The 16,367-nt window shown below is 42.1% G+C and overlaps 1 protein-coding gene across 1 annotated transcript in view; it reads right to left on the bottom strand.

Moving 5' to 3' along the window:
• Positions 1-5,411: 5,411 nt before the first annotated feature.
• IFT81 (intraflagellar transport 81) overlaps positions 5,412-16,367 on the bottom strand; it is a 36,962-nt gene continuing 26,006 nt past the window's right edge. Inside the window, exons 11-18 of the mRNA XM_082293300.1 lie at positions 16,045-16,194; positions 14,964-15,092; positions 13,766-13,855; positions 12,717-12,803; positions 11,352-11,423; positions 11,177-11,262; positions 7,674-7,719; positions 5,412-6,746 (exon numbers count right to left, since the gene is read on the bottom strand). Of these exons, the coding sequence (XP_082149426.1) occupies positions 6,564-6,746; positions 7,674-7,719; positions 11,177-11,262; positions 11,352-11,423; positions 12,717-12,803; positions 13,766-13,855; positions 14,964-15,092; positions 16,045-16,194 (843 nt within the window). The 3' untranslated portion in view covers positions 5,412-6,563. The remainder of the gene's footprint in view (positions 6,747-7,673; positions 7,720-11,176; positions 11,263-11,351; positions 11,424-12,716; positions 12,804-13,765; positions 13,856-14,963; positions 15,093-16,044; positions 16,195-16,367) is intronic.

The following is a 16,367-nucleotide window of genomic DNA, read 5'->3' on the forward strand; positions in this document are numbered from 1 at the left end:
TCTGTCCAAGGTCGCCTCTGTTGTTTCCAAAAATATCTCGAAACAAACGCAAGAGGGGCACTTTGTTGGGTGTTATCTAGACATATATAGTTTCAATCAAATTCTTCAACAAGTGTCAGAGTAAAAGTCAAACATTTGTCTGACACTGCCAAGTCACCGGCAAGTGAATCCCCTCAAAGGTTGAAAATAAATTTGATAACAGAATTATGAATTATGGGATGTTTTCTCTAAAGAAAAAGCCACGTTAATTTGGGATTGTATTGTAAACACCTTTTAGACATTTCATAAAAGGGTTGTCTAATTCTTTCCACAATACTGGGTGAAGTGATACAAGGTTGTGTTCACGACCCCAGGAAAATATTTATAGTGCTTTTTCCAGTATATAAGTTCCCCCCTTCCCTCTCTTTGTGTTTTATGATCAACCTTCAATTAAACTAAGAAGCAGAAAAGAACCTTCATGGTATGAGATTTTGAAGTGGTGCATTTCCCATACAAATGGCTGAAGTGCAGCATAGTAAATAAAAACCACAAAAGGAGCAGTAACACAACAGCAAGAACCCACTGTGAGTGAGCCACACTCCATGTCACTGTTAGAGCCTGGTTAGGAGCTGTGGGAGACGTTTTCTGAAGGAGATTTAATGTCAGGATGATGCTGTTATTGCCCAATTTTCCTCACTGCCCCAGGAACATTAACTGGCTCCTTTGCTGCTCCCTGAGCCCACGGGAAGGGGAAATGAAGGAGAGGAACCCTTAGGGCCAGAAGATGTAACGTGAATGTAAAATATTAGTGGAACAGGTTGTCTGTGGGTGACTTTCGGTGTTCTGATAGTTCTGTTTGCTTTTTAACGCGCTATAAAAACACGGCAGGCTCTAAGCACGGAACGAGGGAGATGGGGACAGTGTTTTATAAATACTTTATAAAACCTCCAGGGTTTTAATGCTGCAGTCCACAGAAAGCTGGTTTGGAGCACTGCATCATTTAATAGCAGTTAATAAGCAAAATGTACAATTTTAATATGATTTTACTTTTAAATGTTTCCATTTTTAGAATCCCAAGTTAATCAGCCATTTTTGCTCTTGGTAATTCTTCACTAATGGCTCTAAAATTTCTGTGATAACTGCAAAGAAATGCCTAAACCCTGGTTTACTCACCAGAAAATGCTGTAGTAGTGTAAACCAAGTAAACCGCCAAATTATTCATACTTTAGAGCTTCAACTGCTGTTTAAAAAAGAGTAATCCAGTTTCAAAAAAACAAACATTAATCCCCCCCCCCAATTTTAATTGCAGAGAATCATAATGGTTTTTAGGGTTTTTTCTGATTGAACCAGTTGTAAAATGTATAAAGAAATTGGGAGATTAGTTCCTTCATTATTTCCCTTACTTGGTCATTATTTGTATGCAATGTAAATCTTTATGGTTTTGTTGTTGTTGCTCCCAAAGTGCAAAGCATATTTCCTATTCCATTCCAGGAAAAATAAGTAGGGAGAGAGAAAGGAATTTATCTTTGATAACGGGTAAGATCCCATTTTCCATGTTCCTGTTAACTGCATTTTTCCTGGTATTAGCAAAATGTGCAGGATTTGGCTTTATCCTGTTTCAAGAGTAGACTTAATTAAGTGCTTATTGTATAAATGAGTGGGTTTAGAACTCGAGCAGTTGCAATAAAATTTAGAAGCTTTAAAATGACATCTTCTTGTGTAATAAGAGACTGAATTGAAGCAGGAAAATAGACATTGACTTGAGTAGATCCATTTGCAGGAAAAGAACTGCAGCTCCTGGCTTTCAACAAATGCTGGAAGTGTGTATCCTAATTAGCAAAACCAGAGTTTTTCTTTAGTACGCAGAATGGAAGGTCAAAAAAGGACAAAAACACACTTTTAAATAATAAATATAAATAATGCCTTTAAATACGAGGTAAAGAATACAGTTTTAATCACATGAGAAACGCACTAAATAGTTCCAGCACTGGATTTGTGCAACAGCCTCTCATAAATGCCTACTAAAAATCAAACCACGTTGCTCAAGACTTGTTATTTCAATTGTTTGTACTGAGAAAATCTTCCACAAACACTTAATTTTTGTTATAAATTAGAACATGTCCAATGGAACATTGATTTATGTTGGATGAAAGTCATTCTTTCAGATAATTACTGTTATTTTTATTTGCAGTGTGCTATAAATCTGATGATGGGCCCTTTAATTCCGGCTTGTTCTGTCAGGATGAAGAACGGAGCTAAATCCAGCAGACCTTGTTTTGGCAAAACTCCCGCTGAAGTCAGGGAGGGTTTTGTGAAAGGAAGGCCAGCGTGGTTTGTCTCCCAGTTCCTGCTGATTATTTGGGACATGTTTGCTCCCTCTCCAAGCCCTCAGAGCTGCTCACCCAGGGTGACACCACCACGGGAATCAGGGAAATCAGTGCCAGGCAAGTGTGAAAAATGCCCTTTTCACCCACTGACCTTGGAATAACACGGATTACCTCGGGAGTTTGAAGACTGCCACTGTGAAACTACTGCTGCAGAGACAGGCACAGAGAATTTGGAGAGCCCGCTTTAAATTCACGCTGAGAATTTAAAGAACTCTTTAAATGAGCTGGAAATAGGTCAGATTCTGATTGTTAGAAAACAACTACCCACGTGGGTGTTGCCAGACAGGTGGGACCTTGTGATAAAGTTGTTGATTCGTGTAATACTTCCTTACTGGAACTCTGGCACGGCCACGAGAATGTCAGTCCCGTTCCCATTGCACTGGAGAAAGGCAGCTGAAGGGTTAACGGCGTTCCCTCGGCAGGAACCTCCTGCCGGGAGTGATAACGCCGGGCACAGGGCTTTGCTTTTTACAGGAGCTCTGAGCAAACACAGGGCCAGAGAGAGAACCCAGAGCCACGGGCACCAGAGCTCCCCTTGTCCCAGACAGGGTGATGGAGAACAGCGTCCCACACCCCGCTGTGGCACAGCCTTTCTCCCAAGGGGACACTCTCAGGTGACAGCATCCAGTCTGTGTGTCTTCAGTCAGTCACCATCTGCCTTCATGTGGGAGCTGGCTCCAGGCTGGCCAAGCACTGCCAGGGAGGGATTCAGGCACTGCACCGAGCCAAAGGGCTCTGCATCGATGGCTCGCTGGGGACAGTCACCAGGCAGTGAACACTGAGCTGCTTCTGGGCCAGACACCCATCAGTGATCCAAGGAGCAGCTCTGACCTGCATTTCCAGCTTGCTCCAGCAAGGCACTGGGAGAACAGATTCCATATTGATTCCATAGGTAGTACATTATCCATGGACATCTCCAGGCACTGCTGAACACCTCTGCTGCAGCGTGTTTGTAACAGAGAGCAGCATCCCACTGAAGGGAAGTCTTGTCAAGAAAGCTCTGGAAATTGGGATATTTAAACATAATAGCAGGGCCTAACCTTCGTGACTGTGGGCAACTATATGCATGTGACATCCTGAGTAGTAATTTCCGTGTGAGTAAAGAGATAGAAATAAGTAATCCTAGATTTGGGTAGTGAAGGGAGTCTAAGAACATCCATTTTAGTTATTAGAGTTTAAATGGAAGTACGATGGTACCTCTAATATAAACCAAATAATCTGATACCCAGATGGTAAATGGCTGCTCCCATAAAACAGTGGATGTGCTGCTTTCTCATGCCTGTTTCTGATGCCTGGAACTATTTCATCTCTTAGGTCCATGTGGATCTTGCCGTAGCTCCAAGGACAGCTGAAATCAACATCACTAAATCCCTCAAAACTGCAGAATATTACAGTAGTTTTATAGCTGGGATGCTTCCTCATCCAGTTCTGGATAGGGATAAGGAGAAGCCTTTGGAAACATAGTGAGCTGCTGCTGATCATAGTGTTTCAGCTGGGACAAATTTGGTAAGTGCTGCAGCCCACAATTTACCTAAATTTTTGATTTATTTGGACCTTCCCAACAGAAATGCAAGTATTTTGCCATACAGGATGTTTAATCTTATTAACCAGTTAGGCTCTTAACAAGTACAAAGTAAAAAACTGGGAAGTTAACTTTTTGTTGCAAGATAGGAAGTAAAGATGAAACTGTGAAATTTGAAGATTTTTGAATGCTCCCATCAAATCCTGAACTAGGTGGAAAAGCCAGTGAACAGAATCCATTAAAGCTGCATTTATTAAATGTCCACTTGTATAAAAAGCTAAAAATAGTGTTTGAGTTTTTCCAATTTTCTTTTGATAACAGTTATTATGATTTTCTGCTTCATCTCAGAAAGTCATTTTGCTGCTGCTGCTGCAGTGTATAATCTGTGTGCCCTTTCTTGGTGCAGCACAAATGACAGAGCACTAATCAGATCAGAACAACAATCACGTCATCTTTGAGTAACTAGCAATAAACTGTTTTTATAAGGAAGAAAGATGAACTATTTTTAGGGTAACTCAGAACAGAAAACCAGAAAATGATTGTACTCGGTCTTACTCCACATCACTGCTGTGAATTTCCAAGGCATTGCTTTTTCCTGGGCTGCAGGCTAATCCCTGTCATACATCTTTGTGTAAATGGTCCAGTCAAATAGGATTTCTAAGGTTTGGTTAAAAGTTTTGACTTAAGTCTATGAAATCCCCTTTTTCCTTGCCCTGTCTAGTGACTCTGAACCACAGACTGATTCCTAAGTAACCTAAATGTCCATTTTTGGTGATTATCCCACGTTTTCAGCATGTCTCATATCTCCTTGTCTGTGTTATTTTACTATTGCTGTCAACCCTTCAGCAAACGCCTCCGTTGGAAGTCCAGGAATGGGACTGCCGTGGCTTTTCCAGCTCTGCAGCCCCAAGGAGCTGTGCAGGTGCTGTGTGGGAATGATGGCACAGGGCAGGAGGCAAAAGCATCCAGGTGTCTCCGGAGATGGCTGTGCCCACCCCACACAGCCTGGCCTTTCCTGAGCTTCTCCCTGCCAGAGATTCCTTCTCTGCCTCACTAAATCCCGCAGCAGTCAGCTCCTGGAGGCAGGGGGTGGTGGCACAGCTCTACCTGTGCCTTCCTTCCACCCTGTGCCAGAGGCACCCTGCTCTTCTCCCTGGCCTGAGGAGGGTCAGTGTGGAGCTGTTGGGAAAAACTATCTCCAGCTATTCGTGGGAGGGCTGGCATGAGGATGTCCTGGGATCTATGGATCTGAGACCCATTCCTCACACTCAAGGTGCACTGTGAGCCCTTAGGAAGCTTCTCAAATAAATGTCATTAAATAACCCATTTTTCCTGTGGCCCAGCCACCAACAATTTCCTTCTTTCACCTAAAAAATGTAAAAAAAGAAGAATACCATACAGTCAAAATGTAGTTTTGCCAGCTTTTATTTTAGTCCTGTTAACAAATATGTTTAATGCAAAGGCAAACCAGGAACTCTATAATTACCATATTCTCTGGATATAGAAATCAGCAAAAGATCTCATAGTTAGGTATCAAAGAAAGGAAAATTACTTTTTTTTATATCCTGAAAAGACATTCTACTTCAGGCAGGAAAATCTATAAAAAACCCCACCAACCTATCTAGGAATCCAGTAAGCCAAAGGAGAACAGCAGGATTTCTGGTCCCATGAATTATCTCTGTGCTGCTGATCTGTGCCGGGGGCCAAGAGCTGCTCGTGCAGAATGGTGACGTGTGAGGGACACTCTCAGTCCTCACCTCCATCCCTGTGCCCCCGGCTTAGCCGTGGGGCACCTCTGAGGGCAGTGACAGCTGCCTGTGGCTCACAGCTCAGGGCTGCACTCCAGGCCAGATGCAAGAACCACTGGGCCATATCTACATCCATGGATAACCTCCAGCCCTGGGATGACCCTCTTTGGCTGTGTAATCCCTTTGGAATTGCACTGTGCAGACAAAACAACTCAAAACTCCTCCCTGGGGAAAGCTTCAGCCGAGCTCCCTTTACATTTTCACACAGGCAACTCAGAAAATGTGAAGGAGGTAAATGTGCAAGAAAAATACTTCTGTTAAAAACAACAGCAACAAAAGATAATGGAAAAAGCTCAGAATCCAAGTGATTGTTCTCCAGGCTGACTCCTGATGCTGTAGCAGTGAGGTGTCTCCTGGAAGCACAATCAGCTGAGCCCAACCGTGCAAGGAAAGAATGACCAGGAGTGTTCGGGCCAGGGCGACAGCGGCCCCGCTCCTGCTGCCACACTGGCTGGGTAAGGACAATAGGGACAGATAGGGCCAAGCCAGGAGGGCCACAATTATACAGTACCAAGTCCCAGCCCTTGCAAAAATGTAACCTTAACGGTAGAGAATGAGAGGCAGAGCAATTACGTGAGTTTTCTGTGACCCTGCAGAAGGATTTGTTTCCCTTTGATCTCCCTACAGTGCGTGCCATTCCCAGCCTCATAAAACACGGATTTACGAGCAGGTTCACCCCAGTGCAGCCCTCCCAACAGCTTCCAACCATGGCACGTTGTCACTGAAACAGTGGAGCAAAAGCTTCCAGAAGGGTTCTTTGCTCTCTCTGTTTATGCACCAAAACCAAACCACGTATAAAAATGGTAGAATTGATGAAAGCAACAGTATTTAACATTCCTACTTCATGTGGGTATCAGGAGGAAGAATTCATAACACAAGCCTATCTTTACCTCCTTCCTGAATGACCTGACCAATGGCTGCTTGATTCTGTTGTTTCAGAAAACATTCTCTCTTACATTCCATTAATTGCTCGAAGTCCTGCCACATTTTCATTTGCTTCATATTTGGCCCGTGACTTTCCCGTACAACTTTCTGTTTCTCTCGTAGTTTCTGTTAAAAATATAAAAATATCAGATTTCTGCAACAGCTCTACACCACAGAAGTTGCTTGCATAGGCAGCTTGGAATGACAGAGATTTTTATATGCTATGGAAGTATTGTTTTGTTCACATTGATAACACGCCCTGCAAGTGCTAAATGTATTAACACCTGGGATTTAGATCTTTGTATGGATTGACAACTATTTCCATGGTTTCTAACTGTCTGAATATTAATCTTATCTATTTGAGAACTTATGCTAAAAATCTGACATCATTTCCATGCAAAGCTCTCGCAGTATCAAGGTACAACGCACAATGGATTCATATCATGATACTGTAACATTAAATCAATGTTTTACAATTAAACCCCCTGCTGATTATTAATAGTGGCAGCCCAGACCTGTAAAAATCACTCAGACTTACTGAGAAAAGGAAATTAATAAAAGCTGTTTGGTGTGACTTGCTAAGCCCAACCTCGTCCCTGCTGATCTGAGCTTCATACAAGATTAAAACTGGACAACTGCTTTAGTCTGACGCCGCTGATGCCCTGGCCTTTAGCAGCAGTGATGAGGTTGACAGGCTCAGAATTTATTGTCTTCAACAGGTTGCTTTATATACAACAGAAAATCTGAGCTGGCACAGTTCATTATGCCCCTGCTTCAGGGTCTTATCCAAACGGTTTTCAGGGAATGTGCTGTCACACTGAGCTGTTTGCCTATCCCTTAGAGCAGCTTGTGCTATTCCCTGCAGGAAATCAAGCCCTGAGGAGGGAGCAGGATCCTCTTCCAGGGTATTAGTTACCAATGCCAGCAGTGATGGAATTTTCTTTGTAGGCTGCACTATGCTTTTTATAAAAGACTGACCACAGCCTTTGGGAATAAGCCCCACAAAACTATGAACTGTACAATGTCTGTACAAGGTAAAAGCCTCATTCTTACCTTCCCAAGGTTTTCTTGTTCAAGGATGATTCGTGTATACTGTTCTCTAAAGGAAATATAAAATGATTTTATCAGGATTTGGTTCTGTGTAACAGGACAGAATAATGATGCCAACATGGAAACTAATGGAAGTATTGGGAGGTTCATAAATGAGACAGAAGAGGAAACACAAAAAAACCCATTTTTGTCATTGGGCAACACATGTCGTAATATGAAGGATCACATCTCCTTGTCTCAGCTGTGCAGCTGGGAAAAGTGATACTGGCTAAGGTCTCTTACATTTTTGAAGCAGGCATGATCACTGCTCCTTCCAGCTTGAAGGCAACAGCGAGACCATGCAGATGAGATACTCCTGATGCCTTTTATAATGCATTTATCCTGGTGACATCCCGAGGTGAGCCACGGCCTGGCTTGTACGAGTGTCAGAGTTTACAGACCCAGAGCCCTTAATTGCTGTGAATGCAGCACTGGAATGAGTGGGAAAGTACAGGAATGAGGGGGAATGGCATTTCAGCCCAGGTCTGACAAGTCCAGTGAGTGCAGTGGGAATGCTGCACGTTCCTCTCCCAGAAAACAGCCCTCACATTTCAGGGCCTCAATACAGGCTAAGAAGTGTTAATGCTGACATTCAGCACGGAAAGCCCTGGCTGTCCACCCCTGTCTGTACCAAGTGGCCACATCACTCTGCCATACCCAAAGCTGACACATGACCCTTGACAACAGAATATGCAAACCACAACAGCACTGTCCACAGACAGCACTAGGACGTATCTTTAGTTTTTTTGAAATGTGACAATAGAAAAAAACCTGTGCACTGAGCCACTTGGAAAAAAAAAATCAATTGTATTTTCTGTGTAATTATTATATTCTTTGTGTGTGAGAGTCAGCTAGTGGAATTCAAAATAACCCAGCTCATTTAAAGAGCTTTTCAAATTGCTTAGGGCAGATGACTTTTGCATAGAGAAATCCTAATTTTGAGAAAGAAATTTCAGCCTTCATGATGCCAGAGCATGAAGGTTTCCTGGAGTGTGAAAGCAGCTGTGTGGACCCAAGGCATCACATTCCCTGATTCCTTCCCTTTCTCCCCAGTACTCCAGGACTTTGACTGGAGCACTTGGGCCTCGGGCCAGCTGGTCTTGCCTCCACAGGAATGGATCACTTTAGGATCTCTTGCTCTTGGACAATTCCAGCCAGAACAGATCAGAGCTGTGCTGAGGCTGCTCCAGGTGCTGTGTTGTCCCACTGATCTCAGCAATCCTCACCCAACTGGAGGTGAGGCTGAAGCTGCTTCTTTGCCCTGGCACACAGCACGTGTTCTCACACATTTGGCCTCCAGAACACCCTCTTTTTTTTTTTTGAAGTAGAGTTTTCAAAGTAATCATCAGAGGATTTTATGTCTTTCCTAGTAAGTTTTTCTTTACTATTTATAATGATGACTGGAAAGAATGTAACTTAATAACTTTGTTAAAAACCCCACAACTTTCTATTTTTAGAAAAGAAAATTAACTTTTCACATTCCTAACAAGTGACTCCACGGAACAGAGAGTTTATATTCAATAAAGAGGGTCTGAATTAAGACATTTTTTGTTCAATATGTTGTTAGGAAAGTGCAAGTCTATTTATGGTTCATTTTTACTCCGTTTACATTCCAGTGCTTGCTGAAAAATACATTCAGGTTCTAAAGGGATGTCTAGAGAAAAATGTAATCGTCTCATTTTATATTTTGCTAAGATGTCTCTATTGAACTTTGCTGTAACTCATTGAAATGAGACAGCACTGTGACCTCTTAGAAAGGTCAGGACTGTGGCTGGTCCCTGTGGGAGGATAATTTCCACAGTCGGGAAGTGAAATGGGGACAGCACAGAGGGGTAACAGCCTGTTCACATTCCCTCACCATACCTGGGATTACATGGCTGGGCTCGTGCTCCATTCCAGCACTGGGCTCTGATGGCTGCTCCGTGTGAATCCCCATATCCTGGATGTTCAATTCCCAAGTATTTGAGTTGGAGTGAACCAACCTGAGCTCCCACTCCCTGCTGTCTGACCCTGCTGCCTCAGCTGCTCCTCATCCTCATGAATATTCATATCATCACTAAGGTTTTATCTGTTCATCCTTCTGCTTAATTTTGCTGTTTCATCATTCCTTCATTAGTTAAATGTTTATTTCCTACAGCCTTCCATTATTTTGTGAGATGGAGCAAGAGGCCTCTCAGCCTCCAGCCCCTTCTCTCTCCTCGTCCTTCTCTTCTCCCTCCCCAATATTTGTAGTTTTGATTCTTTTCTTACTCTTACTTTCCACTGTTTACCACTCTTTGCCATACAGTGTTTGAACATTCCCAGGCCTCACATCCTTGCAGAAGGTCATCTCTCATGGATGTTACTCTGGTCCTTCACTTCCTGGTGATCTCTGCCTCCTGTTCTAGAACATGGAGATGCAGCTCCACTGGTACCAGTGCAAGGGGCTTCAGGAAGGGTCTGATGGATTCCCCTGAGAGAATCCCTGGAGTTTTCTCACTGTTTGACAATTTCCCTGTCGATAGCCATAAAACCGAACAAACACCAATTTTAAAACTGTTTTGATAAATGTTTTTGTGACTGAGAAATACTGTGGTGGGAAAGCAAAGACCACCTTGTAAAGCTACTGACACCAGCTGGATTATTTTGTCGACAACAAGGCTCTAAGATTTACTTTTCTGGAAAACAGAATTTCTATTTCATGCAGTATTCTGAAATTTTGAAAAACTAATTATGAAGAATAAGCCCCGGGTATTTTGACACTTTTACCAACTGGAAATTATAAATGTTTTGGGTTTTTCTGATGCTTAATCTTGAAACAGTTTGTTGACTGTTGCCTGAATTTTGTTTCAGCTTTTATGTTGTATTAGAAGATTGAACATACACAAAATTTTCAACAGGATACTTTTACAAAAATATTTAGTTAAGTGTAAAAAATCTCTATGACATGGTAACATCTAGACTTAGCACAGATAATGAATCTGAAATATCTCATTCTCAGAAAACATTTCCATCTTTGGCAGGAAAAATTTCTATTTAAAATAGAAAACTACACCAAAAATAATCAGCAGCTCAATTTATAGTATTTCCTGTTTCTCTCCCTGCCAGTCAAAGGCGAGGGGTCCTGAAAGAGTCACGGGATGAAGGAAGTGGCTTTTTACTGGAGTCAGTGAAACTGAGGGTAAGGATGGAGGTTCATGGGATGGTGCAGAACCATCCTCAAAGTGTGGGGCTGCCAGTTGAAGCCCTATCCCAGGCTGAGAACCTCCAATGAGAAGGGCAAATCTCCTGGTATGTCTGAGAGAACTTGTAGGTTTACAGCAGTATAGGCTGGAATCCGAGATGCTTATTTTTAGATTATTATAGTGTTTCTAAATTTATCAGGTGAACTCCTCTGGTCCAAATGCCAGTGAGAAAATTCCTGACTTCAGCCTCAGTTTGTGAATCTCCTTCAAGTCACCCCAAGGGGAGCACCCTGCCCCGCTCACCGAACCGCCTTGCGCCGCTCCTGGGGGTCTGGGGACACATAGGCCTTCATCTCCTCCTTGGCACGCTGCAGCTGGATCTCCAGGGTCTGTAAAGAAATCCACAATTTAAATATATGTATGTGTGTATATATTATAATTGCTATTCCATTTCACTGGGAACAATTTGTGCTCTTACCCTTTTCATGCAGTTAATGTAATGGTAGTTGCTCTCTTCCTGGGCACACTCCTCAAGAAGCCCTTTCACCTCCTGTGGGAAAAGAGTAAGATTCCAAAGGATATGGTGACTGAAAGTTCCCAGGAGATGCCCTGTGTTGCCATATAAACCACAAGAGTTTATAATAATAATAATCCTGAATTGATAATTTCTCAAATGTTTATATAATTTGGGCTTCTCACAAGTCACTTTTAAAGTGAAAGACAACTGAATGGCTTTACATTGGCAGCCTCAGTCACAGTCAGAGATGCAAAATGGCTGTTAACAGGTTTTTATTAATGCCTGACTTCTAACAGACTCTTCAGCAATGCTGCCAAGACTCCTGTTCCTCAGCACATCTGAAGTGCCAGGCACAGCTGTGAACAAGCATTTCCTGGAACACATCTGCAAAGTGCATGTTAGTCTTGCCAATAGTATGTTAATCAGCAGTCAATAATTACATGGAGGAGGAGTATGGAGATAGTGGGTTGCTCCCATCTCTAAATGGTCCATCCAAAAAAACCCTCAATGGAATTCCTGTACACATTCCAGGCTGCACAGCATTTGCCATTCCAGAGTTCTGTCACTGTGTGATTTTCAGACCATCAGCTGGAAAACTGAATTCTACAGTTCAGCTCATGTCCAGCTCAGTGAGTGGATGTGATTGTCACCACATGCTAGAAAATGACTACGAGTTGTCTGCCAAGAAAAAAAGCCTTGACTGCTGTTGTAAAATAGTTCCTTTGGAAGGTCCATTTCACACCAGGTCCATCTGGTGTGAAGGACCCCACAGAGGAACTTTTAGAGCAGGAAAATAACTCTGTATATCCACCCACACTTTAAAGGTACTCTCTGTTTATCTTGCAGTATTTGTGGGCAAGGCCTTGAGAAACCAAGCCCAGTCAAAATTCACAGGAATGATGGAGTGAGACAAAGGAATACAAGACAGTCCCATTTAATGAAGTCTCCTTGCCACCAGTTTCAGTCATTAATTATCCATTGAATTTGTTGCTAGTGCAGTGAATCTGCTAAATGCATATAAAGATTTGTCTTGATCAATTAATCTTTATTTTACGTTCAAATTCTTCCCTAACAGATACTGTCCAGGGCAGCAGAATTTCTGGCAGATGCACGTCCTTGCTGATCAGAGCTGGATGAAGCACCCTGAGTCCATCTGCTGCTGTTCAGGACCTGTGTGACTGCAGCCACCCCACACAGCAGCTTCAGGCATGACCTGTGGGTCACACTGACTCATTGACTGGATTTGTACTTTCCACATCCCAAGGGAAGGCAGGGAAACACTGTACCACAGCATTCATCCATGAGCAGGAGCCAGCCCCACCTCACCTGTTCCAGGGCCGAGCGATTGGTCTCCAACCCGGCCGCACAACTGTCGTACTGGATTTTCTTCTCATCACATTCTTGAGTTAATTCCTTGGTGAAAAGGGCAAAAGGGCACATAAATGAAATCTTCCTGTGACACTCAGGCCCCTCACACACCAGCCCCAGCTCCTGGCACACTCAGGAGTGTGACCCTCACTGGCACATGGTTGTGGTTACACAGGGAAGCCACCAAGCCCCTCACATTCTGGGGATCAGAGAGAGGGAAATTTCCTCTGTACAGCACATCCATGGCTTTACCCTGCCAGGGTAACAAGGCTGTATTTGCAAGAAGAAAGAACAAATAATGATAAAAATAGACATTGAGAAAGGATCAATATAAGTGCTCCCTATGAAAAGCCAAATTTCAATTACAGTTGTGCACAACCAACCCCTTCACTGGATTTCATCTGTGACACTTTGAATGGAACCATTAAATGTAGGTTTTCTGGAAATTTCATTGATAGATAAATGCACCAGTTTATTTAATTCCATGGTAACAAGCCAACTTATGGCAGCTGTAGACCCAAAAGACTTTTTTTTTTTTCCCAGCTCTCTATAAAATTTTGAAAACAAATGGACAAATTTGTCAGTGCCACAGACTAATGCAGGAATTGGAGCAATGTATCCAACATTTGGATGGGAACATATCTGCAATCCACTCAGAAAGGACAGTGTTGGTTGGGATCATCAGTGCTGAAATACAGAAATAGCTTTGCAACTAATCTGAAACTAACTTTGCTTTGGGTTTGAACTATGACTTTTCACATTTTCCCCTGATGTAGTAATTTTTAAAATTGCTATAAAGGACTAAATTTTGTGCCTGCACTGTCAGCTTTTACAAATTCCAACCTTTAGCATGTTGCCTGCTGCAAACGCTGTTGACAAGTTCTGCTGTTTCCAGCTTTCCCTCAGAGTTGATCATGTCCTTGTAGACCACTTCAGAGATCTATAAACTGGATTTATTTGGGGGTTTGACTCGATTTGCAGAGAAAGAGAGGAGTGTTTCTACAAACCTGGCAGTTCTGACGCAGCTGCCTCAGCTCTTTGATGACGGGAGCAAGGCTTGCCTTCTTCTCTGCCACCATGGCATTCAGTTTCTTCACCTGAGAAAGGGACAAAATAATATTCATTAACTCTGTGACCCTAATTGTACATTTATGTAATTAGGAATGTGAAAAGAAAGGGAAGTAAACCAAAATACAGAGAGAAAAAATGTGTGATGAAACCTTAATTATGTAACTGAAGTTCAGGCCTAACTAAAAAAGGGAAAGAGCCCATCTGGCAGTGGGGTCACTCCCACAAATGAGGTAAATTCTGCTCCCATTGTTCCAACTGAGAACATCCCAGAAAAGTCCAGGACACTGCCCATGTGCCAGACACCAAAGAGCTGAAGGAGTAGGGCAGATGAAGTGGATGCACAGAGGGGGCTCAGAGAAAGGAAGAAATCCTTAAGAAAACAAATAAACCTGCCTAGGTTAAATAAAGCTTGAAAATGCTAAAACTGAGTGACTTTGACATACTTAGACTGAAAATTCAAATTGCATCCACCTTTCTGTTTGAGAGTAATTCTATTTTAGTTACACCATTTTATTTTCCTAATGAGTTAAAAAGATGCTATTTTGCTTTTTGCTCTCTTATAATATTTTCTAATTAGAAATTCAAGCTCATTCTTGCTTCTATGGCTATGTGGGCAGGTAAATTAAAACATGACAGTTCTAAGGACAATTGAAAATCAGGCTATAGAGAAAAAGACAAGCTATTTAGCTCTTTAAGCATATTAAGTATCTTTTCAACAAATGCTTAACTCCAGTGATTTACAAACATTTTAGAAAAACCCTCCATTACAGATTCAAACCATTTGTCTCTTTCAAATAATGTGTCAAATAAGAACAAATATGAAACCACTTCTGAAATCACAAAAAAAGTAAAAATTCAAAGACAAGAAGATTTGATATCCCTAAAGTTTCTGAAGGGGAGAAAAGAAGCATTTATTTGTAGGATTTTAAAGACAAGAAATGCACATTCTAGTAAACTTTGTCAAGATTATCTTTGCAGATGTATTTGTTAGAAATATATATATATATATATATATGTATAAACACAGATTAAAGGAAAATTAGAAACCCAAACAAAAACATTAAACTGGGTTTTATATGCTGAGGACCCAGATACTCAAACTGAGGAAATACAATAGTTTAAGACCAAAATCACCATTTCAGACATGTTATCTAATGTCTGGCCTTTCACTTCATCCATTTCACTCTTCACTGCAGAGACTCGTTCCAGCTCCTCCTGGGTGTAGCTGTATCCAGAGATTCCTTTCTTCTCCTCAATTGCTTGCTGCAGACACAAACAATAAATGCTGGATGTGAGTCCATTAACCAAGAAACAGCAAATTCCTTCTTGGAATATTGTAAAGAAGTGAAAAGGGTAAGTACTGCAATCAATTTATTTTATTAATCAATTGATTATTATTAATCAATTTATTATAATTAATCCAGCTGCCAGAAAAGTAGATTTTATCTCATGCCTGAACAGCACGACAATAAAAACTCTCTGTAAATACAATATTTGGTCATCCAATGAAGTGAACAGAGAATTTCCACAGGGTAAAGTGAGCTGGAGGTCAGGCTCTCTATAAGTTCAATGTGTAAAATCTGTCTGCTTGATCAGAAGATGCAGCTAATTATTTTGTAAAGTATTTTGGTAACAAGAATACAGGGATTGGAACAAAATACCACAGAGTGTTCCTGCACTTGGGATGCTTACAGTTATCCAGAGCAGAATCCCTTCTGCTGCTGTTCTGGCTTAGGAAAGATTCATCCAGTTTTAAATTTAAATGCATTTTCTTCTAAATATTCTGGGGTTAGAATGTTTCCTTCCTGCCTGCTCTTTCATTAAATATCATTCCTATATATTTTACAGCAGTAACTTGGATCCTATTTGCCGTTGGTCATTCTCTAAGCCCTCACTACATCTGTGGATACCAAAAAGTAATTTAAGCATCCAGCCTTGCCCTAAGCAGCATTTGTGCAGATTTACCATCAACTTTAAAAAGCAGGGTCGGGCCCTTCAGTCTAAAAAGAAGCTGCAGAGCAGTCCTGATGGACACGAAGTACAGCAGCCTCCCAGTCAACAGGCAAAAGTACCTTTTATACCCTAATGGCTCCTTCAGCAGGGGCAGCGGGAGCTGAGGGGGATACACATCAGAATAACCCAAGCAGCATCCCTGGGATCCTAAGGCTGTTCCCGGGGCAGGGAGGGCTGGGGGAGCAGCACGAGCTCGTGTTACCAACTGCTGCTGAATGGCCTCGTGGCGCTGCCTCAGGAGCTCCTCAGTCCTCTGGAGGATCCCGTACTCCGCTGTAATTTCTGCTATTTCCAGTCGCTTCTTCTTGTAAAACGTGTTCTTGCTCCGGAGCTTGTTCACGTACTGCTTGAACTGGGGGAGAGAGAGAGCAGGAACTCACTTCACTTACAGCCAGGCAAGCCTCTTACTGCATAAAATGTAATTATCCTCTTTGTCCTGCACATTGAAGATGCAGTGTTTGGAACAGAGGGCTGGAATTCAGGATTCCCAGGGTCTATTTATTTTCAGCTCTGCATTTGTTCACT

Source organism: Coloeus monedula (assembly GCF_965178545.1).
Source record: "Coloeus monedula genome assembly, chromosome: 18".
NCBI classification, from domain to species: domain Eukaryota; kingdom Metazoa; phylum Chordata; class Aves; order Passeriformes; family Corvidae; genus Coloeus; species Coloeus monedula.